The sequence below is a fragment of the Oryzias latipes genome, chromosome 22 (assembly GCF_053564925.1).
Source record: "Oryzias latipes strain Hd-rR chromosome 22, Olatipes_Hd-rR_3.1".
Classification (NCBI taxonomy): Eukaryota; Metazoa; Chordata; class Actinopteri; order Beloniformes; family Adrianichthyidae; genus Oryzias; species Oryzias latipes.
Window position 1 is genome coordinate 13,458,730 of NC_136258.1, and position 25,091 is coordinate 13,483,820.

General features: G+C 39.8%; 3 protein-coding genes across 3 annotated transcripts; all 3 read left to right on the forward strand.

Annotated features, from left to right (window-relative positions):
• Positions 1-1,401: 1,401 nt before the first annotated feature.
• pabpc4 (poly(A) binding protein, cytoplasmic 4 (inducible form)) lies at positions 1,402-11,642 on the forward strand. Its single transcript, XM_004082383.4, has 15 exons — positions 1,402-1,980; positions 4,499-4,692; positions 6,067-6,182; positions 6,985-7,124; positions 7,199-7,293; positions 7,382-7,519; positions 7,605-7,700; positions 7,780-8,049; positions 9,424-9,514; positions 9,620-9,715; positions 9,790-9,920; positions 9,999-10,089; positions 10,862-10,992; positions 11,059-11,197; positions 11,279-11,642. The coding sequence occupies exons 1-14, from the start codon at positions 1,788-1,790 to the stop codon at positions 11,164-11,166; spliced, it is 1,890 nt and encodes a 629-aa protein (XP_004082431.1). The 5' UTR covers positions 1,402-1,787; the 3' UTR covers positions 11,167-11,197; positions 11,279-11,642.
• A 2,181-nt stretch (positions 11,643-13,823) lies between these two features.
• On the forward strand, positions 13,824-18,467 carry ppie (peptidylprolyl isomerase E (cyclophilin E)). The gene is made up of 10 exons (XM_004082382.5): positions 13,824-13,976; positions 14,297-14,395; positions 14,485-14,528; positions 14,814-14,840; positions 14,912-14,993; positions 15,076-15,179; positions 15,944-16,067; positions 17,353-17,538; positions 17,614-17,756; positions 18,259-18,467. The coding sequence occupies exons 1-10, from the start codon at positions 13,946-13,948 to the stop codon at positions 18,325-18,327; spliced, it is 909 nt and encodes a 302-aa protein (XP_004082430.1). The 5' UTR covers positions 13,824-13,945; the 3' UTR covers positions 18,328-18,467.
• A 4,631-nt stretch (positions 18,468-23,098) lies between these two features.
• Positions 23,099-25,091, forward strand: gjb10 (gap junction protein beta 10). The gene is made up of 2 exons (XM_004082640.5): positions 23,099-23,348; positions 23,715-25,091. The coding sequence occupies exon 2, from the start codon at positions 23,797-23,799 to the stop codon at positions 24,559-24,561; it is 765 nt and encodes a 254-aa protein (XP_004082688.1). The 5' UTR covers positions 23,099-23,348; positions 23,715-23,796; the 3' UTR covers positions 24,562-25,091.

The window sequence follows — 25,091 nt, forward strand, 5'->3', positions numbered from 1 at the left end:
TTTGGGTGGTGGAGACATTCTTTCACAGCCGCACTCACTGCCTCCAGTCCATTAGGAAGTCAGTGATCCACCTGCAGGTGGAGTCAGGCACGTTATGCTGGAGCTTTTCCTGAAGCAGAGAGGGGAGGATAGTGTTGAACGCAGAGCTGAAGTCCATGAACAGGACACAGTTGGGCAGGTAAATTATCATGTTAGTTGTGTTCATTTAATGAAACATTTGAGCACATTTTTTAATCTCATTTTCGCGTCAGTGCTTCCGTGAAGTTTGTTCATGTATGACATGCACAACTCAAAGAGCATTATCCTATACCAAGGTCATTTATGAAAAAAAAATTTTTGTAGAACTTGTCCCGTTATATTTTTTCCTCTCTGAGGAAAGTGATCATTGTGAGAAGTTAAACAAAGCATAATTTTGGAGGGAAAGTTCACCACTTGGCGCTTGTTTTTAACCAGATGATAAAGCAAAAGTTTGTTTCAAAGAAACAAAGTCCAAAATCAAAATAGTTCAGTTCGTCCGGTGTTACCTCAGTGTTTCATTTCCTCCTAGTGTTCTGTTCTCTATTTCTCTTCTACTGGATTCCAGTCTTCAAAATGATCCAATTCACCAAACAGAATATATAATCACTTGTGTCTTTTTTACCATCTTACTAGTGTATAAACTGTGGAATAATGTACGTCAAATATGGTATCAATGAAAAGTTTGTGTTCAATATTTTCTGGATTGCTCAGAAAAGTGTTCTTGTTTTTGATGTGTTAAATAGAGTCTTCTGGACATAATCATTTGTTTTTGTTTTCTTTATTTTTCAAGAAGAAAATTCCCTTTGTGTAAAAGTAAAGGTTGGAAATCTGCTTCAAAACTTTATAAAGTCACTTTTTTTGTTGTATTTTGATCTATTAATGCGATACAATCTCAGAAATTTAAATGAAAATACTCAATAATGAGGCTTTTCACAGCAATTAAAAGGATACGAATAATTGTGATTAAAAATAGATTAATTAGTTAATAGCGGGTTAATTAATTGCACAAAATAACAAATTGCATGACATCATTAAATACATTACAGGATTACTACAGGGTTAATTTTTCAAATATATGTACCATATGTGTGGAATGTGGACCCATACTTTAAGAGCTTTTATTCCCTTTTCCCAGATTTTTTCCCAAAAGGATTGACATTCCAAAAACAGACCTTATTTCCCTTTTTTGTTGAGTTTTTCCAGTGCTTTTTCTCCTTTGGAGCTGTGTCCTGCCCCTCAGTTATCATGCAGGTGTCGCTGTGGGGAGGGCAGCTCTGTGGTTGGGGCAGGACAGTGCGCTCTCTCTTTTACACGCCGCGTGCTCGCCCCCCGCCCCCCTCCGCCCCCTCTCCTAAATTTGACCCTGGTCACTGTTTCGTCCACGCCGCTACCCTCTATAAAGTGCCCACGCTTCCCCGACACACTCTCTTTCCCCGGCCACAAATCAACCGTGAGTGTTTAACTCACTGTTATCGGGAAAAAAAAAACTTAAAATAAAAACAATATAAAAACAATAAAAGCTATAAAACATTATAAAAACGAGTACAATAATATTGAAATTTAAACTTTTAAAAAAATAGCAAAATATTAATTAAAAATATAAACAAGAGGCCTCGGGGTTTAACCGAAGGAGGATTTTTTTTGGTACATTTTTTGGGTTTCTCACTCAGAGATCTGTCCGCACCGAGCGCGTCTTGACCCGCATTCAAACCGGATTGCAGTTTTTTTCGGCTTTGGCAGATTTTCTTTTCTTTTTGGAAGTTTGGGAAATGAACACAGCGACCGGGAGTTATCCGATGGCTTCTCTCTACGTTGGTGACCTGCACCCTGACATCACGGAGGCTATGCTGTATGAGAAATTCAGCCCCGCCGGACCGGTGCTCTCCATTCGGGTATGCAGAGACATGATCACCCGGCGGTCCCTCGGATACGCCTATGTCAACTTCTCCCAGCCCGCTGACGGTAAGGAACCCCTGGGGGGTGGGGGGGGGGGGGGATGAGCTCACCCACGTGGGGATCATCATGACTAATGAAAATGAATTTTATAAAGCTTTGCGCTTCCATTGAATTCTGTCTTCTTTATTTGAGACAGTCATTCATTATACCTATTATATCCACTTCCCAGTTCTTCACACACCACCTATGCTATGGCGATGCAAAGTCTCTGCAGTTCAGTTCACTACATTTTATTGGTATTTTAAAGGAATTCATGCATTTGAAACCATTATGTGCTTTAAAGTCTGTGTTTGTAATTATTGATCAATTATATGGAAAGCCATTACTGCAGTAAATCATTGTTGAGAACACGCTGTTTTTAAAATCTCTGCTGCTGATCCCATGAGTCAAAATAACAAGTGATATAATTATGTTAAAAATGAACACCTTCAAGCTAATTGCATCAGTTTGGGCATTCATAGTCAACTAGGGACACACAAAGGTTACTACTAGGCCACAGTAGTCAACTAGTACAAGAAAAAATGACTACTAGTTCTGTAGTACCAATAAACTAGCGGTTGACTGATATGTCTTACCCAATAACTAGTATGTAATCAAAGTTGTATTATTACTTAATGCGTAACACCACAGTTTTTTCTTCTCTTTTTGGTAAATAGTTTGGCTTTTTTGTCTACTACTAGATGACTTGTCCAAAACTTGTTTAACTAGTTCACACATTTATTTTTTTAAACATTTTTCAGTAGTAAATATTTTGACTTTCCTTTTTTATCTAGTTAGATGTCATCCATTGCTAGGAATGCTAAAACCATCAAGAATTCCTATTTACATTGATCTGAGTTGATTTGTACTCCTATTTTTTTTGCTGTTTTAACTAAATGGCTGGATAGCTCAGTTGGTTGTGTATAGGACCAGCGCATGGGAGGTTAGGGTTTGTTTCTCACGTGCTTCATCCACTGTGGGTTCTTGGGAAAGACCTTTCGCACTACCATGTAGCCACAACAGGGTCCAAGTTTGGTTCCCCCTGTGCCAGTCTTCAGCCTGGATATAATACACGGTTGTGTGAAAAAGGGCATTCGGCATAAAATTCTCCGCCAAACCACCTGTGCGACTCGGTGAAAGGGGTATGTCAAAAGGTGGACAACATAACTATACAGTGACCTTGTGGGTGGACAGACAACTTATTTGTATCTATTGTTACCTAAACAGCTTTAACATATGCAACAGTTGGTGCAAAGCAAATTGCTTTTGTTTTTGTTGCTTTGTTGCCTTTGGAATAAATAGGGGCGCTCTTAGCAGCGGTAGCGTGTGTTGCATTGGTCTTTCTAAGGTCCTAGTTATACTGTCTACACACTGTGAATGTTTCTCCTGTTTTATCAACAAAAACACCTGTGAGAGCAGCTGTCTCTGATGAAGGCGGTTGACCAAATACCAAGTAATGGATTACAACACCATAACTGACAGGTGTGAAATGCCCCACTGTTTTGCTGTTGATGTGGACACGGTAGAAGGGTGTAAATGTGGGGCAAAGTTCAAAGTGTAGAGAAGGAATATTTTGAGCTTTTTCATTGTTTTGTTGAAATATTATGTTTTATCCTCATGTTGGAAGTCTTCCCCATCAATAGCAAAGAATGGTGTACCCATACTCCAGCACATACCTCTCAGGACCCTTTTCTAAATATAGAACCTCACTCTGAGCAGGCCAAAATATGCCTGCTCTGTGATACTACAAACACAAATGGCAACAATAACTAGTTATTCAACACCATTAACATTTTCACCCTTGGATATTTCTGAATGTGTTTTTTTTTTTTTAAACAGCAAGATTTTCATTTTGAACCTTTCAGAGGTTCATGTGTTGAACAACAATTACACAAATTTTCTGAGCACACGGGTGGTGAAGTACAACTGCAAGCCAAACTGCTGATGCCAGCAGACGCAAGGGAGCTCCGTTTTGTTTACCAGACACTTTTAGCTGGAAAGCCTAGCCTGTGAGTGTGTGTGTGTGTGTGTGGCTCGCTGTGGAGGGACTGAACAAAAGGATGTTTGGCACGTGGACCCAAAATGACATGGCTGTTTAACCAATAGTAAAACAAAGGTATAGATTTCATAATTTTGTGTCTTAACAGTGCAGAAAAACGCAGAGACTGTAAAATGATCATCAAATCTAAAATAAATAAATAAAAACTCTTTAAAACCTGTTGAAATGGATGTTTGCCTGTGGCATTGGTAGTTAAGGGGGCACAGCAGCATGGGGTTTGTCAGAAACATGTGCTATGATCTTTGCAGCTGCCCCTGACTCGTCTGAGTTGCTGGCAGACAGCTCAGCAGCCACATGGTCTTCTGCAGCGTCTTAACCCTGTTTCTTGTCTGCTTTTGTATTTATGTCTACAAGAGTACAAGCTGGTTTGAGACAAAGTGTTCTAATCATCCTCAAACAACCCAAATAAGCTTGGTACCTGTGAATTTTTTTCACAATTTTGGATCCATATAAACATGAACGTGTCTTCTTTCTTTCTGCCTACAGCTGAGAGAGCCTTGGACACCATGAACTTTGACGTGGTGAAAGGGAAACCAATCAGAATTATGTGGTCTCAAAGAGACCCCTCCCTCAGGAAGTCTGGTGTGGGCAATGTATTTATCAAGAACCTTGATAAGTCCATCGACAACAAAGCCCTGTACGACACTTTCTCTGCTTTTGGCAATATCCTATCCTGTAAGGTAAAGAATACTTTTTGCCCCTACTATAACATTATTTTAAAACCTGGCTGCAATGTGTTATGGTCTGTAACCCATTAAGAGCCCAAGAAACATGAAACCTTCATATTGACCACTCCACTATATTTTTTAAAGAAATCTTGTAGAGGTTTGTACTGTAATATAAATGGTGCCCTAATGTTTTTAAAGGCTGTCTTAAATACTAATGCTATAACATCTGCAGTATTTTAATAATATAATCAATTCATTGTGAACAGATTAATATTTATCCTTTTAGCTCCTTTCCAACCTATTTCTTTCAAACACAAGTGTTTGGATTAAACCCTTTCAGCATTTCAGCCAAGGCTTTCCTGATTGCTAATTTGGCAGCCTAACCCACTTTGAGCTGGCAGTCTGTAATTTACCAATCTGTTTCATTACACGATGGGCGTTGGGGAAAATGTGATAACAGCACAAAAGACGGGCAATTATTTCTAGTCCGTTTTACGCACAACTATAATGTTATCTGTGCTAACTTCTGGTCTAAAGTAAAATGAAGCGGTCTTATCCACAGAACAGTAATTTCAGTACTCATGGATCTAAGCCTCAGTTATGGGTTACAAACTACAAATCCAACGGTCTACTCAGTTGAGTAAACAAAATGATAGTATGACAACAAGCAAACAAAACATCCCCACAAATGTTTTTGTCTTAACATTTACTGATGTCTGGTAAAGATATCCTCTTTGGATCAAAAACTAAATTGTGTGTGTGAGACACCTTCCAGGCTGCACAGCAGACATCCCTATACATTTGTCTGGGTGGTTTATAAAGCGTCTTTTTCTTGTTGTCATCATCCCTCGTTTATCATGACCGTGACATTAAAAAATAATCCACAAACAACGATATTCACAAAGTAGTTAGTTTTATTTTATACAATAATCGTAGATGTTTTAAGTCTGTGAAACTTCTCACTAGACACTATGAACACTTCTCAGAGAGACATTAACATTTTCACACTTTTCTCTCTTGTTTAAGATTAAAAGTTCAAACCTTCATAGAAAAATAAGTCCAGTGTTATAGAATGAAAACAGCCATCTGCTCGCAAAGACTTGTGTAGTTGTAGCAAGCTAAACACATTCTGTACATAAGACACAATGTGGAGGAGATTGATTGACAATGTTAACAGCCAATCAGGAGGCAGAACACAATGTGCTGTAAAAAGAAGAAAAAACAAGTACAAAATTGCATTAGAAATCTGCGAAACAGCCACACATTGGAAGATGGACCTCTAAATTGCTCTTAATTGAGGGACCATAATATATAATTGTTTTTTTATTTTCTTTATTTTATTTATGTATGGCCTGTTGATGTGGCAGATAATCCTCTCCCCTCCAGGTGGTGTGCGATGAAAATGGCTCCAAGGGCTACGCCTTTGTTCATTTCGAGACCCAAGATGCAGCCGATCGCGCCATTGAGAAAATGAACGGCATGCTTCTAAATGACCGCAAGGTGTGAGTGTCTGACCGTCTTTTTTCCCCCGTCTCCATTGTAGAAAAAAGTCCATAGGATTCATCCTAAATGTTGGTTGTTGGGTGTTATTTTGGTTGCACACTGTATTTTGTTGACTGAACTGACATCTTGTGTTTTTTTTCGGTTACTACTTTTGTGTGTGAATGAAATGACTAACCCACTCATTTCTCACTTCCAGTAGTTCAAAGGTTACCTGCATGCTCCAAGATAACCCACTAAAAAGTCTACATTTGCATTTTTTGTTGCTATATTTGACTCCTTGTTGGTTTGCCATTGTGGTGTTTGAAGTTGTGTGCGTGGGTGTGTTACCACGTTTGTTTGTTTTAGTGAAGTGATGGATCGGATGCAGGAATGCTATACTGGATGGCGGGAAGGGGGAGGTCTTCATAGTAAGGTATACTAGATCATTTGCCTCTCCTCAGCATTCCTTTGTACTGTGAGACTGTGTTCCTCCATCCCTCTTTATCCAGCGGAACAGGAATTAGACCGGTTGTCGTAGCGACTACTAGCATACCTAAATATCCTTTCGGTACTGGTAATTTTAACTAAAGTTGCATGTTTTGTTTCTCACTTTTGATCCCAGGAGTCACATGATGCACTGTCTCTGGAACTGTCTAGTGGATGCCATTCTTGTTTTGTGCTTGCTGAGTCTATTTTGACCAAATCTTGGTTACCGGGAAAGCTATGATTTTAGATGGAGCCGAAGAGGTGGAGTTTGAGTTGGTTTTTCACCATTGATGAAGGCCAATTCACAAGAATGCATTTGTCTTCGTCAACGTTTAGGTTTGTGGGCCGTTTCAAATCTCGGAAGGAACGGGAGGCTGAACTCGGTGCCAAAGCCAAGGAGTTTACCAATGTCTACATCAAGAACTTTGGAGACGAGATGGAAGATGAACAGCTGAAGGAGATGTTTGAAAAATATGGTAAGCCACACCTGTCCTAAATTTAGGTTAGTTCCATGTTAGTTCAAATCCTTTACTTTTTTTGGTATTTTTAGGTAAAACTCTCAGTGTGAAGGTGATGACAGACTCCAGTGGCAAATCCAGAGGGTTTGGATTTGTCAGCTTTGAGAAACACGAGGATGCTAACAAGGTACTTAAGAGTAATAAAAATAGATATGATTGATTGATCTAAGTGACATTTTTGGACATTTCTCAGAGAAATGTGTCTTAATCCAAAGGCTGTAGAAGAGATAAACGGCACAGAGCTCAACGGCAAGACCGTGTTCGTGGGCAGAGCTCAGAAGAAAATGGAACGACAGGCGGAGCTGAAAAGGAAGTTTGAGCTGTTGAAACAAGAAAGAATCAGTCGTTATCAGGTCTGGACTATTTCTAAAACACATGATTTTACTTGAAGGGAGGGGGGGGGAGCCCTTCATTATTAAAGTTTCTATTTCTTGGCAGGGAGTTAATCTTTACATCAAAAACCTTGATGACACAATCGATGATGAGAAACTGCGTAAGGAATTCTCTCCATTTGGGTCCATTACAAGCGCGAAGGTGAGACAGTGAGTTAGAAATTCTCAATAACTGGATAAGAACATTAGAGTTATGTCACTTCCATCTGCCTGTGTTCTAGGTGATGCTAGAAGACGGTCGTTCGAAGGGTTTCGGTTTTGTCTGCTTCTCCTCCCCTGAAGAAGCCACCAAAGCTGTAACTGAGATGAATGGACGTATTGTTGGCTCCAAACCGCTCTATGTGGCTCTGGCTCAGCGTAAAGAAGAGCGCAAGGCCCACCTCACGAACCAGTACATGCAGCGTATAGCTGGCATGAGGGCCATGCCTCCAAATGCCATCATTAATCAATTCCAGCCAACATCTGGCTACTTCATGCCAGCTGTGCCACAGGTGTGAGAACCAAAATCAAACTTGGTGGAGGACCTTTTTTAATAGGGGTTGCATGATGCAGACAACTACTGAGAAAACAAAGCTGACAAAATACCTGTTAAATATTATCATGAAAATGGTTTCATAGTAGCAGACTAGCACTTTAGCTCAAACTTGGTAAGAATGACAGTCCACTCCAATAAAAATGTTTTTTTTTGGTGTTTTTAACATATTCTTGTAGCATTTTTCTGATGATGGAGGACATACATAGAAAAAAGAATTAAGCTTAAAATTGCATTTCTGACTATTTCTGTATTCAAATAGTTGTGAATTAGGAGCAGGTGAAAAAGCATGCAGCTGTGACATAGTGCCACAATCGGCAGGCCACAAGCTCCCTGCTTTGCTCCATTCCAATACATGCACTTGTACACGACGAAATCCATGCACGTCTTTGTCTTCCTTGTTCGAGCTGGCATCTGGCTGAAAATTCCAAATCTGGATACCTCAGAAATTGCTCGCCATTTTTGTTGCACAGTATCATGTGCCAACAGTCCCCCCCACAATTCAGAGGTGAATTTCTAATGAACTACTGCCGTTCTGCAGAAACTATGTCCTAGAAAGCGACTGAGATTTTTTTTAATCTGGCTAAAAATGGCATAATCATAATCAAAAGACCACTGGGAACACTTTTACAATAGATCAAAAGATGACTGGGATGGGTTTTTTTAAACATCACTTTAAAAAGTTGGAAATGAGGCATGCATAACAGCTTGCATATTTCACATTGTAAATACTGTAAATATAACAGGAAATAACAGTCAATTTGGATCTTCTATTAGATTTTATGCATTTAGGTTTATATAACAGAATCAAACAGAACACAGACTCAATAAAAATGTGAAAATGGACAGTTGTTCAAGAGCAGGTGGTAGAAATTAAGTAAAATATAAATTAAAAAGTAAGATAGTGCAAATATTTTTGTACAGATTTTTAAAATTAAAAAAAAAGATTTCTCATCATTGGTAAAAATAAATCCAATTAAGTTTAGATTTAGACCCACTGTACCAACTGGTACCAACGTACCAAAACCTTATTGACACCAAGCAGTGAAATTTAACTGTCCAACAGCTTACAACAATAAAATTTAAATAAATCAGTTAATAAAATAATTAAGAGACAGATAAATGAGAAAAACTAGAGAACATATTAGTAACTGCACAGTAAGTGTGGAATGACTGAGACATGGCTGTAAAACACCTCCGCGAGAGGAATGTCATACCTTAACTTCTTTCCTCACACAGCATGTTGTGTAGAGAATGGTTGATACAAAGTCCCTCTGACCCACAGTTCAGTTTATTGCTGCTCCTTAATGTATTCCACTTTCTTTCCCATAAGGCCCAGAACAGAACGACATACTATGCACCCAATCAGCTGGCCCAGATGCGACCCAACCCCCGATGGCAGCAACAAGGTGGAAGAGGTCAAGGTGAAAGTGAAGCACATGATGCTGCATCTTTCTGTAAGAAAAGAAAAAAAACATTTTATTGGTATGATGAAATCTGTTTTCCTTCTGGGCTTTCATCGCTCTCAGGTGGTTTCCAGGGCATGCCCAGCTCGCTGCGTCAGCCAGGACCTCGCGGCAACATGAGGCACATGTCTCCCAGCGGCGGCTCTCAGGGCCCAAGAGGTGTGTTTGTATAGATTAGACTAGATTTAAAAAAGAGTTATGACTTGTATCTTAGTTTTCCTGTTTGCTGCTAGCATCCGGGCAGTCCATGGCCCCTCGTCCATCAATGGGAGTACCTGGTCCCCGAACTATGTCTCCTTACAAATACGCCACCAGTGTCCGCAACCCAAATCCCCAGGTGGTGCAGCCTATTGCCCTACAGCAGGTATTTATATTATTGTCCTGAAATATTGAATATCAATCAGACTTATCCTCTATAAACCAATGTTTTTGTTTCTTCAAGGCTCAGCCTGCTGTCCACATTCAGGGCCAAGAGCCACTTACAGCCTCTATGCTCGCTGCTGCACCCCCTCAAGAGCAGAAGCAGATGCTTGGTGAGTTCTGTGCTATGTACACACTGGGCATTTGACACATGATGTGGATTCTTGAACACGCTTTTAGCCCATGATGTTCACACTGGACTAACCTGTGCTAGTGCATGTACCTACAATTGGAAGAGGCTTGGTGCGAAATGCCAAAGCATATCATAATAATAATTGTTACTTTATTTATCCCACAATGGGGAAATTGTTCTCCGCAGTTGACCCATCCCACTCGGGAGTAGCGTTAAGGGCTTAAAGGGATGTTGATATGGTAATTCCCCCATTACCATTGTTCATTCCCCTCCAGGAATCGAACCCTGTGTGGTAATCTTTCACCTTACCAACCGAGCTACCCAGCTGCTTATCTTGTGTATCCAGGCTTTTTCTTTCACATCTCTATTCCAATAGATGAAAGACTTGGTGTCCTATGATTTCCGCCGGACACAAACCGCAACCATTAATTTCTCCTCCATGATCAATTTTCAAACTGTTGGCACTTCCGTGAATTATAATGGACGCTACTCCACATCCGAGTCCCTGATTGGTCAAAGTTTTACTGGTTTAATTTTCGATGCACATTCAATGGTCCACATTTTGTACGTAGAGCCCGAAAACTGACTTAAAAACTTGGGTAGTGTCACGTGAACGCGAGAGTTTTGAACGCATAAGCCTGAAACATGCATTTACATGGACTTTTTATTGAAAGTGCTTGAACATGCAAGCTCTGTAAACTTTTTGCCTTTCTTGAGTTCTCAGGCATTCACTGTGGTCTATTTCTGAACAGGGGAGCGTCTCTTCCCACTGATCCAGGCAATGCACGCCAACCTGGCAGGAAAGATAACCGGCATGCTGCTGGAGATCGACAACTCTGAGCTGCTGCACATGCTGGAGTCCCACGAATCCCTGCAATCAAAGGTGCTTTTTTTCACGCGCTAAAAATGTCAAAATACGCACTCACGCTAAAACAGTGTCTTTGATCAGGTGGAGGAAGCTGTTGCTGTGCTGCAAGCTCACCAAGCCAAAAAAGATGCAACCCAGAAAGTGGCAGGCATGGTTACTGCCACTGCTGCTGCTTCTGCTAATTCCTGAAGACCGGATGGCGTAAACACCTGGTTAACAAGTATATAAATAACAGTAATACTTGCTGTTTCAAGCATTTGTGATTTTGCTGTAGTAATAATGAATCATTGTGTCTTTTCAGAGGTAAACGAGCTGAGGTGAACAGGAACACACTACAAAATCCTTCAAACATGATGAAAACCAAGGAAAATACTTTCAATTTTGCAAAGTACTTGAATATTTTAAAAATCCTTAAAGTGGATCATTTTGTAACTCCATAATAATTTTTAACTGAATACCAAGATCAGAATGCAAATTTATCTTGAATACAAACTCTCTTTCAGTGGCAAAAGAGGGACGTCATTTTCATTAAAAAAACCAAACTGATAGGAAAGCCTTGAAGTTTGCCTTTGCTTGAAAGCTTCACATTTGACTAAACTGATGGGACTCAGTCCTATCATGTTAATGAGTGTGTGGTATTCTCAATAAACATGTTATATATTGGGCTTAGTTGTCTTTTATTTTGTTGTCTAAGGTATTTTACTCTTGACAGAGTTAAACCAGTATTCTAGTTTTAAAATTTATATATATAATCATTCTTCTTGATGATTGCTCACATTGTTTTTACTTCATATTTTGCTTTAAAGAAAAAAAAAGCTTTTATTTTTACTTTATCCTGTTGTTGACTGACCGATGATCAAAAGAGCACAAAGATGTATTTTAGTTTTGTTAAGATTTTGAAACAAGAATTTGAATTAATAAAAATAAATATTTTCAAAATAAAAGTTTTCCCATGTTCACATTTGTCTGAGTGATAGCTTTAGATTTCAGGCAAGCCAGAGCAGTGCTATTTTAGTTTTTTGTTAGTGTCTTGATGGAATTTTCAGTGGATCCAAAAAAAAAAGTAGCGTATGAATGCTCTTTCTAGAAAATAATTAAATTAGTCTTAACAAGCTGTTTTTATGACTTTAGAGTACTCCCCCCACCCCGCAAATGTCATTTAAATAGACAAACTTCACCTTTTTCAGAGGATTTAAAATCAAGATGTTTTTCTTTAAATCACTTACACAAACCTCAAAATGATTTATTGGAAGTAAAAAATCAAGTAGAGGAAATTAAGTCTGGCAGACATTCCACATTGCTCTATGATCTAAATGTTTTGAAGGTGCCAATTGCACTGTGGTGTAGTGGTTAGCACTCGCCTCACTTCAAGACAACTCTGGATGTGACTATTCTGTGTGGAGTTTCCATGTTCTCCCAGTGCATGGTTGGGTTTTCTCAGTTTCCTCCCATAGCCCAAAAATGTGCTTCATGGTTTGTTGGCAATTGATTTGGCAATCGGTTAGTTCAAAAGGGGCCCAAGTCCACAATTTTTCAAAATAGAGATATTATATGTTTTATGGTCTTCAAGGGAAAAGCTATATGATTATGTGCAAAAAAGTCCCAAGTCTGTTGTAATGTATTGACTATGCTTGACATTTAAAATGCATTAAGTGCAAAATTCCTGAACTTGGGCCTCTATTGTATGGGTTTAGTTTTATCCCATTGATGGCAGCACTAGTTATCCAATATGGCAACGCCCCTGTTTAATACAAGAAGTGCCCAAGTCCAGAGACTTTAGTTTGCTAGTCCTCTGAAATTATAAAAATGAGGTGCTTCATATTATAGCATTTGTAAGCTATGAGCTGGTGCTAAATCTGGGTAAAGTATTAATCATTTGGTGTTGCCTCCCTTTAAGCTATGCAATTAAAATCATTTCCTGAAAAAAAAACCTCTTGGACTTGGGCCCCTTTTGAACTAACCGATTCAATTCTGAATTGTCCCTTAGGTGTGAATGTGAGTGTGTGTGGCCTTGTGACAGGCTGGTGACATGTCCAGGGTGCACCCCCCTTTTGCCCAACAGTGTCTGGGATAGGCTCCAGCAACAGAGTGAAACCAAACGAGATTCGATGGGTTTGGGAAATGGATGGTTTGGATGTATCATTTGGAACAAACTACCAAAAATTCTCTGTAAGTGAGAATTTACATTTAAAAATGTTGATCTTTTTTAGCTGTTGACCTGTTCTTCTGAATCGGCCATAAACACAGCTTTCATCAGTGAATTATAATGTTATTGTTTGTAGTGAAACACAATGTATTGTGCTTTACAACTCTAGTGCTACAAAGGGAGTGGGGTAAAATTGTGCCCTTAGGGTTTTGTTTCAGATAAAAAGTATAAAACCTTAGTTAAAACATGGTTGGGTTTCCGTAAGAAGAAGGTGAGGACTGCTGGGTCACTAAAAGCAGTGCTTCTCAACCTTTTCCCACTTTCTCTGCCAGGTAACCCTCAACAGTAAATCAGTTTAGAAATACAGAAAATTTATGGAACAATAAGATAAAAAATAATTTGAAAGTAAAAACAGTTTAAAGGGATTTAGCAGCATTATAACAACAAAACTCTAAAGCAAAAATTACATAACATTAGTGTATTTTAGCTGTCCAAAAATTATTGTGATACATAAAGTATATATTATATTTGAAACCACTGAGCTGTTTTGTTTTATTTTTAAAACATAGTTAGGTATTTCCATTTAAAAAACAAAAAAGACAAAAAGCCAAAACGACAAATATGATTGTTTTCATCTGAAAACTCTGGCACATTTCACAAATGTGTTTGAAAAGAGTCATATTGACGGTCATTGGCTCTATAGATCAGTTGCTGGACCTAAATATGACCAATAGAGGGCGCTGTGGATAGTTGAAGAGGCGGGCTTCCTTTTGATTCCACCAATCAGAGGCCGAGGTTAAAGTTCAACATCTAGAATCCAATATGGCGTCGAATAAAAGGGTTCTGTATGTCGGTAAGTAATGATAACTTTTTAAATTAACTATGAATGTCAGACCGATCAAGTTACACTCCACTCTGAACTAAAACAGAAATTAAAAGCTCTTTTATGCTAATTCCTTCTATAAAAACTTTTTTTTACCATTTATGCGGGGAAAACCAAGGCGAGTCAACGTTGTATTCCGGTCTTATAGAAACCATCACATGCTGCTAAGCCAACTCATACAGAGCTCACTGTTTTCGACTTTAACATCCTGGTTAATGTACGATGTGTTCATTCAAAAGTACGAAGATGAAGCATTGAGTGTTGAGTGTTTGCGCTGCTGCTTCCTCCAGGTGGTTTGGCGGAGGAGGTGGATGAGAAGGTTTTACACGCAGCCTTTATTCCCTTTGGAGACATCACAGACATCCAGATACCCCTGGATTATGAAACAGGTCAGATCAAGTTTTATTTTATAATCATATAACAAAAAAACAAAAAAAAAACCCTGATCATTTAAGTATTTTTTGTGCTTACATTTTAGAAAAGCACAGAGGCTTTGGGTTCATTGAGTTTGAGCTGGCAGAGGTTTGTGCTTTTAAAGTTTTCTCCTTTTGAATTGAATTATTGATGGCACAAAGGATGGATTCAGAAAACTCATTTTTTAAAAGGTATTCACTTGAAAAACGTTATAGATTCACCAAACCAACAAGAAAAACTTTTATTTGTTGTTTTTTTTAAAGTGCAAATCAAACTCTTTGATTTGATCATATTAATTTGAAAATAACCCAGAGTTGTATCGGTGAATCTTTAACAAAAGTGAGCTTTTATTTTCTTGAATGCATCCCTTTCTCATCACTGTCTTTCCTTCAGGATGCAGCAGCAGCTATTGATAACATGGTAAGTGACTAACAGTTCTTCTTATTCTTTAAAAAGATTGGGTTTAAATTGTAGCTTTTTTTTGCTGCCAGAATGAGTCTGAACTTTTTGGACGGACTATCCGAGTGAACATCGCTAAGCCCATGAGAATCAAAGAGGGTTCTTCTCGACCAGGTAATCATAGAAGAAGATTCTTAAAATCTGCTTTGTTTTTTATGATGTGGTTTTGACCTGTAACTCTTGTTTTTGTGTTCAGTGTGGTCGGATGACGACTGGCTGAAGAAGTTTTCGGGGAAAACCTTGGAGGAAGCCGAGGCTGAGGCGGTAGCAGCAGGAGAGGCACCCAGCAAAACACAGGAGGTGAGAACTTTTTGTTTTGTTTTCAGGACACTCAGTTTATTCAGGGAATTAGATTCTAGATATTTAAGGTATAAGGTCACTGCATAAACATGTAGTAAATGAGCAATCTTTTTTTCTCTTTAAATCTTAATTTTTAGAGTATAGTTCAATAAATTTAAATGTACAGACCCGTTAGAGGGCCTTTATTTTATTTTTTCACTGAGAAAAGCAGGTTTTGGTGAAATATTGTTGCGTCAGTGTAAGACTAAAAATGAAGAGTGTAAAATGTACAGTGAATGATGAAATGTCATGTCAGGAGTGAAAATCTGTCTAATTTATATAAAAACACATCAAAACGTGACTCATCAAAAAAGCAGGTTTGTGTTTACAATCCAGAGAAATCTGCATTTTCTTAGTAATCCTCATTTAGATTAGTTTGATTGATCCACTCTCCCAATTAGAGAAACCAACTTTATCACTCGCATAACAGTAATAAAATTAGAATTAAAATTGATTCACTGGAGGAAGCAGGTTTCTTATTAAATGCACTAAATGAGTAAATTATCTGGGTGTGTGGGTTTATTTGGAAAGTCTTGGCGCATTTGAACAACAAAGGGAATCAGAAATCCTTTACAGCATTTGAGCAGAAATTACTTCCATAACGGTTGAGAGATAAAGTTAAAAAAAAAAACATTTGTAGGACTATTTTTCATTTATTTATTCATTTTTGCAGGGCTTTGTGTAGGCAATAAAAATATGATAAATGCATTTTTCTGATTTTGCAGGGGGAGCCACAGGCTAAAAAGAGCCGAGTAAATCCACAGGTCTACATGGACATCAAGATTGGGAACAAAGCAGCAGGAAGACTGCGCTTCCTCCTGCGGGCGGACATCGTTCCGATGACTGCAGGTCTGCACACTCAACCAAAAGATGAAGCAAATATTAACATTCTTCTAAAAAAGTGCAAACATTTGCAGTAGGGGCAAAAATGTATTCAGTCAGCTACTATTGTGCAAGCTCTCCCACTTAAAAAGATGAGAGAAGCCTGTCATTTTCATCATAGGTATACCTCAACTATGAAAGACAAATTGAAGGAAAAAAATCAATAATTTACAATTAAATTCTCAAGAAATGTGATTTTTTTTTTCTTCTAATTTTGTTTCTCATAGTTGAGGTATACCTATGATGAAAATGACAGCCTCTCATCTTCTTAGGTAGAAGAACTTGACCAATTGGTAGCCGACTAAACACCATTTAACCCCACTGTGTCCTTTAGTCTCTCTTTGAGGTTGCTGATGCACACTCTATTTACTTTGAATATAATATCAGTCTTCTAAATTCTTTATAAATTATTCAAAAAATGTTTTTCTTTCTGTTTTTATAATAAAAAATAAACCTACTCCCCAATTCTGATTTGAGACAGGACCTGAACATATTGAGATTTCATATCCTATTTTTTTTTTTAGTCTGGGGCTGTGGTCTTACAATATATGACATAACCGAGACCCCTGTTGGAGAGAAATGGCAAAACCACAACTACACATTAAAAAGTCATGTTTCAAACAAATATAGGGACTTTCACCATATGGAAATTGCAGCAGCAATCCTTCACTTTAAAGGATCTAAATAGCATTATTTAGACATTTCTGTAATATGTACCATGTCTCACAAAAGGACAAAAGTAACAGCCTCTCAGCTCCCCGTCCATCAGTCAAAAAGTGACTCCTCGCATGTTTATATACATATACATTTTCTAGATTTCTGGAAACTGGCTGAGGTATGATAACGATTGTTCCAAAGAAGTGCTACAGTTGCAGGTAAAGGGTTAAAAACTGAAGCAGGTAGAAAAGGCTGTTCCTCTGCCTGAGAGTTTGTTTTACGGGATAAACCCACAAGTCCAGTTCAGACAATGAGCGGAGGGTGCAGCAAGAGGAAAGAATGTTCTTTCACAATAGTTTTCCTGCAGTAACACCATTTCTACAGTGCTAAACTTCAGCGAGCTGAGCGGCCATTGTTGCATTTTTTTGCACCAGCTACCTGTATTTTTCTGTTGTCAATGAATGTGTGGAATTAAAGTGAAGTCTTTGGGGAAAATTCTGCAAACATACTCCTACTGATAGATAAACAAAGCCCTGATTTCCTTTGTAGTTACTCTTTTTGTAAATAATATTTGCTTTCTCTATTTTTTATCAAGAGAATTTCCGCTGTTTGTGCACACATGAGAAAGGCTTCGGCTACAAGGGAAGCAGCTTCCATCGCATTATACCTCAGTTCATGTGTCAAGGGGGCGACTTCACCAACCACAACGGCACTGGCGGGAAGTCCATCTACGGGCGAAAGTTTGACGATGAAAACTTCGTCCTCAAACACACGGCTCCAGGTGAGCATCCTGGTTTGGGGACATCAGCAGGATTTGGGGGATTTCTGAGTAAAAGCTTGTGTCTTGTGTGCACAGGGCAGCTCTCCATGGCCAACTCTGGACCAAACACAAACGGATCTCAGTTCTTCATCACGAATGACAAGACAGACTGGCTGGATGGCAAACACGTGGTGTTTGGAGAGCTGGTGGAGGGGATGGACGTGGTCCGAGCAATGGAGGTACAGTACGAACCACGAGCTTCATCCATGTTAAGTTATGACACGTCTGCAGTGATTTATGCAAAGTTTCCCTGCATGGGGACAGTTTGCATAGAAGATCACTTCTTTCTCTGCACAACTTTCCATATTTTATGGTTTTCTGCAACTTCTTTTAGTGTTGAAGCTTCAGTAAATGAGTGTTCTGCTCACTGGAGAAACCCATGTTGTCACATTCTCTTCTTAATTATGGAGGCTCAGTTGTTTTTCTGTCACCCTTTAAAAAGCAAACTTCTCTATGAACGCAATTAAAATCATAGTGGGGTGTCCATATAACCTTAACGAAACGTAACATTATTGCACTTTTGATCTGTTCAGTTTACAAAAATAAAAAAGAATTTAGTTCAGAGGATTAAATAAATGTAACATTCTAGATTTATAAAGAACGCTGCAGTGGCAAACGTTGTGATTTTAGGATTTATTAAAAATGTAATGTCTCGTGTAAATTCTTCTGCTTTGGTTGCAGGCTCAGGGAACAAAAGATGGCAAACCCAAGCAGAAGGTGATCATCTCAGACTGCGGCGAATACGTGTGAATGAAAACCAAACCATGGCTTTGTGTTTGCGTGCAGAAATCTTCATTTGAGAGCAACAGACGGGGGTTCTGGGCTTTTGTATGTTTGAATTGGCATCTTCTGTCCTGTAAATATTTCATTAAATACTTTTTATAAAGAAAGGAGAAGTTGAAGTTTGTCATGTATGGATAATCAACACAAGAAACATTTTTTAGGTTGTTTTTTTGAATTTTTAAAATAACTAAAATGTGTTTCAAAAGTTAAATAAGAGAAAGTCAGCAGTTATCTGAAATGGAAAATAACGTTTAAAAGCAACAATGCATCATAAATAACACAGAGTGAGGAAATTGGCATTCGATCTCTTTTCTACAAAGACAGGGACTTGGATTTACACAAAGTAAAACTCAAGTTTTACTTAAGTCTCTAATGCTGAGATTTCAGCTTTAATCTTGTGAACAAAATAAATAGAAGTTTATTTCATAATGCCTCGTCGTTGAGAATGCAGAAACAACAACTTCCTGTTATTGAGTCCCTAAAAGTTATTTATTAACGTGACAATAAAATATTCATGTTGACTATATGTTTTCAAGTCTTAGAATTAACGGTACAGACTGTTCATCCAGTCATCTCTCTTTTTTTTCTGTAGAGATAATTTTCAGTCATGTTAGTTGTCACACTGCGAGGTGAGTGAAACTTGTTCTCTGCAGTTGACTCATCCCTTGGGGAGCTGCACACAGCCACACCCAAGAACCATTTAACCCCTTAATGATGAGTGTCAATCAGGGAAGCAATGGGTCCCATTTTTGGGGTCTTTTGCTTGGATTTGAACACACAACCTTCCTTCTCAGGGCGGACACTCTACCACAAGGCCATCGAGCTAGTAAAATGGATCCACATTGAACAGGAATATCCATTTGTGTAATGATCAGCAGAACTGTGTGAGGATGTGGCTTTAATTTGAAATGTCGCCAAAGATGGCTGTTGCTAATGACCTTGTTTGTACCACCTATGGCGGTGGGCTGTGCTCCAGTAGTCAGTTGGTGTCTGCTCTAAGAGTATGCTACATTAAACTGATCTGCATATAAGATCTTTCAGATCAAATTTGAGTTTTGCAAAGCCATTAAGCATGGTCATCTTTAAGTTTGAGCAACTTGGTTTTGAGGATTACCAGGTTTTTTTTATAATTACAACACACCTCAGTTCTGCTGCTTACACACAAATGCGTGATCGTTACAAATGTGCTAGCATTCAAAAAGATTAAACACAGGCTCTCCAACCTGTGATGATTTATTACAGTAAAGACTGTCACCAATGGGAGACAAAATCACCAAACACACTATTTCCCTACTATATACAGAGGTGAAAATACTATTTTTACATTTTCAAATAATGACAAGTAAAAATACTTGGGGTGGGGGAAAGTACTTTAAAAAAGCATGTTTTTTCTGATCTTGGAATATTCATTAAACATTGTGAACTTGATGAATACATAAAATAGCAATTATTTTGCTGTACACTTATACAGTATAGCTTTCCTTCCATGATCAAGGCTCAAATTCCTATAGTGACAGTTTAATGTATCCATTATATACTAATGGTGCTAATAAGACCAGATGCAGCTTGTGAGGTTTGTGTGTTAGTATTTCTTTTTAATTAAACACAAGTGTATGCAATTAACCAGGTCTGCTTATTTCTTTTCTATTAAAATGAACACCCCTCTCACCCTCCCCGGGTGGTTTTTCCTCCAAGCTTGGGTCCTCTACCAGAGGCCTGGGAGCTTGAGGGTCCTGCAGTATCTTAGCTGTTCCTAGCACTGCGCTTTTCTGGACTGAGAGGTCTGAGGTCTTTCCAGGTATCTGTTGTAGCCACTCCTCCAGCTTGGGGGTTACTGCCCTGAGTGCTCCAATTACCACAGGCACCACTGTCACCTTCACTTCCCATGCTTTCTCCAGTACCTCTCTGAGTCCCTGGTATTTCTCCAGTTTCTCATGTTCCTTCTTCCTGATGTTCCCATCGCTTGGCACTGCCACATCCACCACAACGGCTTTCCTCTGTTCTTTATCCACCACTACAATGTCTGATTGGTTTGCCATTACCATCCTATCAGTCTGGATCTGGAAGTCCCACAGGATCTTTGCCCTCTCATTCTCTACCACCTTCAGAGGTGTTTCCCATCTTGACCGTGGGGTTTCCAGTTCATATTCAGCACACATGTTCCTGTATATTATTCCAGCCACTTGATTGTGGCGCTCCATGTATGCTTTCCCTGCCAGCATCTTACACCCTGCAGTTATGTGCTGGATTGTTTCAGGCGTCTCTTTGCACAGCCTACACCTTGGCTCCTGTCTGGTGTGGTAGATCTGAGCCTCTATCGCTCTGGTGCTCAGGGCTTGTTCCTGAGCTGCCAGGATGAGCGCTTCAGTGCTGTCCTGTAGGCCAGCCTTTTCTAGCCATTGGTAGGACTTCTTGATATCCGCCACTTCAGTTATGGTCCGGTGGTACATCCCATGCAGGGGTTTGTCCTCCCATGAGGATCTGTCCTCCAGCACTGTATCCTCTGCTCTCCATTGCCTGAGACATTCACTGAGCACACTGTCAGTTGGGGCCTTGAGCTTGATGTACTCATGGATCTTGGATGTTTCATCCTGGATAGTGGCTTCTACGCTCACTAGTCCTCGGCCTTCTTCCTTGCCACTAGCATACAGTCTCAGGGTGCTGGATTTGGGATGGAACCCTCCATGCATGGTGAGGAGCTTTCGTGTTTTAACATCCGTGGTCTGTATCTCTTCCTTTGGCCATCCTATTATTCCTGCAGGGTATCTGATAACTGGCAGTGCGAAGCTGTTTATTGCCCGGGTCTTATTTTTGCCGTTGAGCTGGCTTCTCGGGACTTGCCTTACTCGTTGGAGGTATTTAGCTGTTGCAGCTTTCCTTGTTGCCTGCTCCAGGTTGACATTTGCCTGCGGAATTCCAAGGTACTTGTAACTGTCCTCAATGTCTGCTATTGTTCCTTGTGGGAGTGAGACCCCTCCTGTGTGGACTACCTTGCCTCTCTTTGTCACCATCCGGCTGCATTTCTCGAGCCCGAATGACATCCCAATGTCAGTACTGTAGATCCTGGTGGTGTGGATCAGGGAGTCAATGTCACGCTCGCTCTATAGCTTGATGTCATCCATGTAGAGGAGGTGACTGATGTTGGCCCCATTTCTGAGTCGGTATCCATAGCCAGTCTTGTTGATTATTTGGCTGAGGGGGTTCAGATCTATGCAGAACAGCAGTGGGGACAGAGCATCACCTTGGTATATCCAACATTTGATGGACACTTGTGCAAGTGGCTTCCCATTGGCTTCAAGGGTGGTTTTCCACAGCTTCATTGAGTTTCCTATGAAGGCTCTTAGAGTCCTGTTTCTGTTGTACTGCTCAAAGCATTCAGTAATCCACGTCTGTGGCATTGAGTCATAGGCTTTCTTGTAATCAATCCAGGCTGTGCACAGGTTGGTGTGTCGTGACTTACAGTCTTGAGTGACTGTTCTGTCAACCATGAGTTGCTGTTTGGCTCTTCTGGAGTTTCTACCAATGCCCTTCTGTGTGTTGCTCATGTATTGATCTATGTGCCTATTTATCTTGGTTGCCATGATGCCTGACATGAGCTTCCATGTTGTGGAGAGACAGGTTATTGGCCGGTAGTTGGATGGGACTGCACCCTTTGAGGGATCCTTCTGGATCAGGATCGTTTGCCCTTCCGTTAGCCATTCGGGGTGAGTCCCATCTCTTAGCACCTGGTTCATTTGTGCTGCCAGGCGCTCGTGGAGTGCGGTAAGCTTCTTTAGCCAGTAGGCATGTATCATGTCAGGGCCCGGTGCTGTCCAGTTCTTCAAACCTGAGACTCTTTCTTATAACTGAGATATATATATATATATATATATATATATATATATATATATATATATATATATATATATATATATATATATATATATATATATATATATATATGTATGTATGTGTGTATGTGTGTGTTTCATTTTTAGCCACATAATATTTCCACTTTTTATTTATGAAGCTGGTTACTTTTTATATGTTTTTTCTTATAAAGCCTCGAATTTGAAAATCTGCTGCGCAAACTATGAAATAACTTGTCAAAGAAGTCAAACAGAAAGGATGGCAGCATTAGGATAAACAGGGGCTTAAAGAGTGAAAACAAAGCATGAAATCACAGATTTAAACTTTGGATACTGTGAGTTCATACATGCTTCTTCTTCAGGAATATGTACGGAGCCCTGAACAACACATACAAAAAAATTCTCTCTAATTATCAATTTGCGGCCACAAATAAGTATTTTGTGCCTACAAACTAGTATTTAATGGTCACAAATTAGTATTTTGTTTGCACAAATTAGTATTTTAGTGTCTTTAACTCCTACTGCTACTTTTTGGTCACAACTCGCTAATCTGTGCGCACAAACACTAATTTGTATGCACAAAATGCTAACTTGTGCCCAAAAAAATTCTAAATTGTGGCCACAACTTATTAAGTTGAGGAAAAACTTTTTCTGGTCACATCCTGGGCTCTGTAGAACTGCAAAATATATACCCTTTTGAATTTTTGTTTTTAACTTATATGGTCAACTGAAACGAGAACGTTCACTTCTCACGTGGGAAGCATTAGCATACACAACAGAGTGGAGCATCTTTACTTACACACAATCTTTGTTTTGGTGAACAACCCGCTTAGAAAAAGGACGGAAATCCGCTAGAGGGGGCTCTTGAACCCGGAGCTGCAGTTCACGCCACAGACTGAGGATCCCACTCGCAACAACTGGCCGTCCTGAGGAGTGTGCACGACTGCAGAGTGAAGCAGAACAAGTTTGAGGTGGAGTAGCGCCTGCCACACCTGAACAGGTCGCGTGTTTAGAGGTGCACGCGCTCCACCCTTCCACTCCCGCCCTGTTGAACTCCTTCTCTCAGTCATTGAGTGTGTTTTCAGGTATAGACTGCTGCCTGCTCCGCTCCAGATCTACACCGCTGCGCGCGGATCATCTGTGAGTATTCAAATGGATTTTTATACACACATGTTTCTGCTTCAGATGTTCTCTTTGTTAGATTTATTGAGAACTTTTCTGTTGGCGCGGGGTTTTTAGGAGAGCTCTGTGTTGGGAAAGTGAATGACTGCTTTTAGTCCGAGTTGTGTTATTGTATCTGAGATGAAAACACTAATTAGTAAATACTTACAGAGCAGACATTTACAGAGTAAACATCCACATAAAGTATTTTTTAACCAAGATTTTACATGAAAGTTAAACAAAGTTTGTTGTTTTGACATAAAAGAATGAAGAAAAAACTTTTCCCTCTTTCTTAATATATTTTTGTAATAGTCAGATTATTGTTTTTTTGTTTGTTTGTTTCAGGTGATTTGAAGTTTTATAAAAAAAGCGAGGAGAGTGTCTTCTATCAGCTGGAAGAGAAGACAGGCTGTGAACGAGCCTCGTCATGAACTGGGCATTCCTCCAGGGCCTCCTCAGCGGAGTGAACAAGCACTCCACAGCCTTCGGCAGAGTCTGGCTCTCCGTTGTCTTCCTCTTCAGGGTGTTAGTGTTTGTTGTGGCTGCAGAGAAGGTGTGGGGGGACGAACAGAAGGACTTCAACTGCAACACGGCCCAGCCGGGGTGCCACAATGTCTGCTTTGACCACTTCTTCCCCGTCTCCCACATCCGGCTGTGGGCCTTGCAGCTCATCTTCGTCACGTGCCCCTCACTCCTGGTGGTGATGCATGTGGCCTACAGAGAAGATCGGGAAAAAAAACACCAACTCAAATTCAAGAACACTTCCCTCCGGCTCTACCAGAACACCGGGAAGAAGCGAGGGGGGCTTTGGTGGACCTACCTCCTCACTCTGTTCTTCAAAATAGGCGTGGACACCACCTTCGTTTACCTCCTCTACCACATCTACGAAGGCTATGACTTCCCCCGACTCATCAAGTGTCAGGAGAAACCCTGCCCCAACATAGTGGACTGCTTCATCGCCCGCCCCACTGAGAAGAGAATCTTCACCCTCTTCATGGTGGTCACCAGCCTGGCCTGCATCCTCCTGTCCTTCTTTGAAGTCGTCTACTTGATTGGCAAACGCTGCCACGAGTGTTTGTCCGACCAACATGACTCTGGCCCGATGATGAGGACGGAGATGAAAACCCTGCAGATGACAGGCAAAAGCACGCCCGAAACACCCGCACCCTCGTACAGTTTGGTCGTGTCCTGAAACCCAGACGCATGAGAACTATAAGGACGAGGCGTCTCTTAATCTTATCTCAGAGACTGAAATTAAATGGAGATTATTCCTAATCCCAGAAATGTAAAAATCTGGGCTGTGAGATGTGTCATTGAACTGGAATGTTTACACCGTTGTGGGTATTGCTCTTTTTTTTTTTTTTTTTTTAAGTACCACAACGCCATGAATAGTCTCACATAAAAGCCTTCAAGCCTGTTCCAGCAAAAGCATGAGTCACTCCTTGGTTTCCAGAGCTGTGCGGTTTGGTGCTTCAGATTTTCCCTCTCCAAACTCTTATTCCAGCCTGGAAGCATTCCTCGCTCAGATGTTCATTTTGGAGTGTTGGTGAAAACAGATTTCTTATTCCAAATGTTTCAAATCATCGTATTTGTTTGTGTTAACAAAAATGTAAAAAAGCAGCTTGTAATGTTTCAGAATGTGCACTTTTTTAGTGCTGATGTCTGCAAATGTGTGTGTGTTGTTGTTTTTTTTTAATAAACACGAAAGTGCGTTTTGAAAAA

What these genes read in the sequence shown, in the direction of transcription:
- ppie (XM_004082382.5), top strand. Translation starts at nt 13,946, where the DNA reads ATGGCGTCGAATAAAAGGGTTCTGTATGTCG. An exon ending in AGAGGGTTCTTCTCGACCAG is followed by an intron (nt 14,994 to 15,075) that starts GTAATCATAGAA and finishes TTTTGTGTTCAG; the next exon opens with TGTGGTCGGATGACGACTGG. An exon ending in CATCGTTCCGATGACTGCAG is followed by an intron (nt 16,068 to 17,352) that starts GTCTGCACACTC and finishes TTTTTTATCAAG; the next exon opens with AGAATTTCCGCTGTTTGTGC.
- gjb10 (XM_004082640.5), top strand. Translation starts at nt 23,797, where the DNA reads ATGAACTGGGCATTCCTCCAGGGCCTCCTCAGCGGAGTGAACAAGCAC.
- pabpc4 (XM_004082383.4), top strand. Translation starts at nt 1,788, where the DNA reads ATGAACACAGCGACCGGGAGTTATCCGATGGCTTCTCTCTACGTTGGT. An exon ending in CGGCTCTCAGGGCCCAAGAG is followed by an intron (nt 9,716 to 9,789) that starts GTGTGTTTGTAT and finishes GTTTGCTGCTAG; the next exon opens with CATCCGGGCAGTCCATGGCC. An exon ending in AGCCTATTGCCCTACAGCAG is followed by an intron (nt 9,921 to 9,998) that starts GTATTTATATTA and finishes TGTTTCTTCAAG; the next exon opens with GCTCAGCCTGCTGTCCACAT.